The sequence below is a fragment of the Pundamilia nyererei genome, unplaced genomic scaffold, assembly GCF_000239375.1.
Source record: "Pundamilia nyererei isolate P.nyererei 1_Seehausen unplaced genomic scaffold, PunNye1.0 scaffold00050, whole genome shotgun sequence".
Classification (NCBI taxonomy): domain Eukaryota; kingdom Metazoa; phylum Chordata; class Actinopteri; order Cichliformes; family Cichlidae; genus Pundamilia; species Pundamilia nyererei.
Window position 1 is genome coordinate 2,566,851 of NW_005187451.1, and position 3,846 is coordinate 2,570,696.

General features: G+C 46.7%; 1 protein-coding gene across 4 annotated transcripts in view; it reads left to right on the forward strand.

Moving 5' to 3' along the window:
- The window catches only part of rabgap1l (RAB GTPase activating protein 1-like), a 94,400-nt gene that overhangs the window by 83,129 nt on the left and 7,425 nt on the right, over window positions 1–3,846 (forward strand). For all 4 annotated transcript variants that reach the window (XM_005733189.1, XM_005733190.1, XM_005733191.1 and 1 more), the window contains one exon: window positions 2,912–3,004. In XM_005733189.1, coding sequence (XP_005733246.1) covers window positions 2,912–3,004 — 93 coding nt within the window. The remainder of the gene's footprint in view (window positions 1–2,911; window positions 3,005–3,846) is intronic.

Genomic DNA, 3,846 nt, shown 5'->3' on the forward strand with positions numbered 1-3,846 from the left:
TCTTTGTCTCTTTGTGTCTTTGTCCCTGTGTCTCTTTGTCTCTTTGTCCCTGTGTCTCAGTGTCTCCCAGGTTAATCTGTGTTTTGTGTCCCTGTGATCTTTGAGAAAGAGCTCGGCTCATCCTGCGCTCACGCTCGTGTGGTCGAGCTCTTTGCATCTGAAAAGGTTTCCAGCCAGTGAAAAATGTCTCTTCTGGCCCGTTTTACACAACACATAATATAGAGCGTGACGCATAACTACACACATGCATATCACCTGAGAAGCCAGAGAATACGCACAGAGCTGCTGATAAGCCGAAGTGCTGCGTCGCGTGTATGACGGAGTGTAAAACTTTAATACTGCGAGCGATGAAAGATTTACGGGTTCTTTTACACACTTTGCTCACTGTGAAGGACAATATGGTTTCAATTGTTTCTCTGAAAAAAAGGAGCATGTACGTGAATGTCGTCTTTTTATGATATTAAAACCAATTCGAGGAAAGCTGAAAGGTTATGGAGGCGGCGGTGCTGATTGTAGCTGCAGCAGGATTGGATGTTTAAAGAAAGCCTTGCTGCTCCTAACAAAGCCTGCGCTTTCATTACACAGGTGTGTTGTAATGTTTGTGTGTTTTGCGGGTGTTTGCGGGTGTGTAACAGCAGCAGTGTAAGACGCATTTCTTCAATGATAGTTTGGCTGACTCGGTGATCATGTTAAGAAACAGAAGTCGTTATTAACAGTGAAGCTGGCTCGCTGTGAGATGAGGAGAGCAGAGGGAAATGCAGAATAGTTACACGAGCAGAAACTGCAGTAAAGACTGAATAAATGCGCCCGTGTAACTTCAGTCATCCTGCAGAAACGTGTGTGGCGCCATCGCACGCAGGAAGCCTGGAGTGTGTGCAGCTTGTTACTGGTTAGATTAGGTTATAGAGCACGGCTGGATGGATGACATGAGACGATAAAGGAAAGTGAATGCGACACAGCAGAGAGGGAGGTTTATTTAAAACAGCATGAGTCATTCCCTCGCTGAAACCCTCTCTCTCTCACAGATTGTGTTTGTACAATAATTTATGGCTGCTGCGTATCAGGAGGTTCACGTATAGATCAGCTGAGATGGAAGCTGGCTCTTTTTAAATATTGTTTTAAACTCCGCGTCCGAGGAGCTAACTGCCACTGCTGCACTGAAGCGTCAGCTGTTTAAAAATGCACGTGCAGCAGCTCATCGTTGCACACTCGCCTAACGCACACAGACCCGCAGGGTCAAACTCCATAACGAGAAACACTGGACAGCGTGGCGGCGTCCAAAATGCCAGGCAGTGACTCTGTAGTTGAACTGGATCTGGCAGCCCTGCAGGAGAACAGCACATCTGCATTGTTTTGTTACAATAAAGCGATTATTAACCCGCCGGCAGAGGCCAGGCTGCTCTTTCTTCCCACACAGATAACAGCTCTCGGACTCGTTTTGTCGTTATCTGCTCGGGAATTGAATGTCCAGTAGATAACAGCGTGACGCTCGTTCGCCGATGCCCGAGTCGTAAAGTCGAGGGTCAACTCGCAGGTCACTGGCAAGGACAGGTAATGACTGCCCAGGTGGGCGGTCTTAATAACTCGTCCTCTGGCTTTTAATCCTAATGGAAATGTGCAGCAGGATTCTTATCCCTGTCTTAAGCTAATACACTGCTGCGCTGTGTTGGCTCATTTTCCAGGATGTAACCTGTGACGTGGGCACTTACAGTGTAGTTCAAGCACTGAGCTCCTCGTAATGCTTGTACCTCAGCTTCGGTATTACAGGAGAAACATTTTGCAGTGTTGAAGCTGAAGAGAGAATACTGGATGCTGTTCTTTTTATCTATATTATCATTTCTGATATTCAATCTTAAATGTACAGTGCTGTCTCGTCAGTGCTCCAGATAGCTTCTGTACTCCGTGTACTAAACAACGTCCTCCAGTACAAATAAGGAAGTCCTTTATCTTTCTGGTTGTTTCTGGAGTTGACAGTATTCCTACAGAGGCTGTGAGCGCTGCTAGCTTCATTCATTCTGCTTCAGTGTAACACAGTGTGTGAAACAGGCAGCAGTGGAGGATACACAACGACTACAAACACACAGGCGTGTCAGAGGAGGGGGTCATGTGACTGACCCCCCCAGCCCTAGTAGTTGGCGCTATGGCAACGCTGTTACCACCCACCTAAACACACACACACCTAATGTAGTGAATTATGTGAGTAAAGCTGTGGTGTTTGCCGTCTCTTGGTGTCGAGGACTTTGGTAATGCTTCCAAGCTTCACTGATCGCAGGTCGCGTCTGTTAAAACCTTCAGTCTGATAATTTCAACCATTTCATGATGGATTTGGTGCTTTTTGCTGATTTATAGCAGGACATTGTAAAGCTTGTGAGCCGAGCGGGTGCTTGTTTGGTTTGTTTTTCCTGTTTCTAATGAGGTCTCATGGGAAAGGCGCAGAACAACACGCAGATGTGCAGCAGATATTAACGCTGATAAAGGCAGACGCAGCAACAGAGAGTAGAAACCGTGCAGCACGAGCCACAACACCGCACCGGCTCGGCAGCGATGTTCAGAGTTCGATCGCTTTGATGTCACGTGACGCATCACGTGGATGTTGTTTCATGAAGCCCCGCTGGTTTGTTTCTCAACGTGACACCTAACTCTGACCTTTGACCTCTGCTGCTTAATCCTGTCGTGGAATGAAGGCATGAGAGCAGCGTTGGTGCAGAGAGAAGTGGCTGATGGTTCCCACCGACACAGGAAGATGATGCAAGAGCTGAGAGCCGCTGACTGCTTTATCCAATTCCCTATTCCCACGCTCCCCCCCCCCCCCAGCTCACAAACAACTGGGATGGGCTGAGATTTTTATCAGGCCAAGTAAACAAAGTCAACAGTAAAATGATGATTTAATTAACTTTGCTGTTGTTTTCAGGTCCCGACCAAAAAGCTGAAGAAGTTTGAGAAGGAATATCAGACTCTGAGAGAGAGCCAGCTGCAACAAGAAGACCCCATCGAACGCTACCAGGTACGCACCCACGTATAGATAAGATTCACCCACCAGGTGTGGAATTTAAATCTGTTTTTTACACAATCAGGTCGCATGAAAGCAGCCCCCCCCCCGAGCTAAAGTGTTGAGCACTCGGCTCTTTACGTTTCTGATGAAGGAGCTGCCTTTATAGATAAAATTAGCCGTGATTCCAAGATTAGAAATGAGCACGTCGCTGTTTGGTCTGTTTTTAAAACTGCTCTGACGTGAAGTGCGACTTTTCTCGCTGCGCTGACTTTCATCGTCGTCGACCCTGCTATTAATAAAACGTCTTTTTGGGCTGAGCTGCTGGGTTGTTGTGGTTGCAAAGGTTTGTCTCCACTGGGTTCATCTTTCTCTGTTCGTCCTGAGGTAAAACAAACTGAGGCAGATATTTGATGATTCTGACGAGTTTTATTTTTGGAAGCTCACAAAGAGACTGTCCAGCTGAGGAGGACAGTGTTACTGCGTGACTCAGTAGGATGAACCTGAATCGTTTAAGGAAAGTAAGGCGTCACAGTAAAGAGTGGATGTTACATGTAAGCGTCATGTGATGATGAAGAATTACCTCCACTTGGCTTCATGTTTCTACCCACAATTAGGCCAAACCGAGATGCACAAGTGCGTCGTCGTAAACCTGCCTTTGCTCAGTTAAGCACATCAGGCAGTGTTTCTGTAGTCAGTAAATGTGCACAGTATATGATACATGACAGCACCGTTAACACTGAAACAGTCAAAGACGCTGACAGGAAGGAGACGAGTGCAGAACAAAGTAAATGTGACTTCACTGCAGTGCCTGAACAGAGAGGTGGCGTCTGAAGCAGCTCCTTCATCTTTCCAAG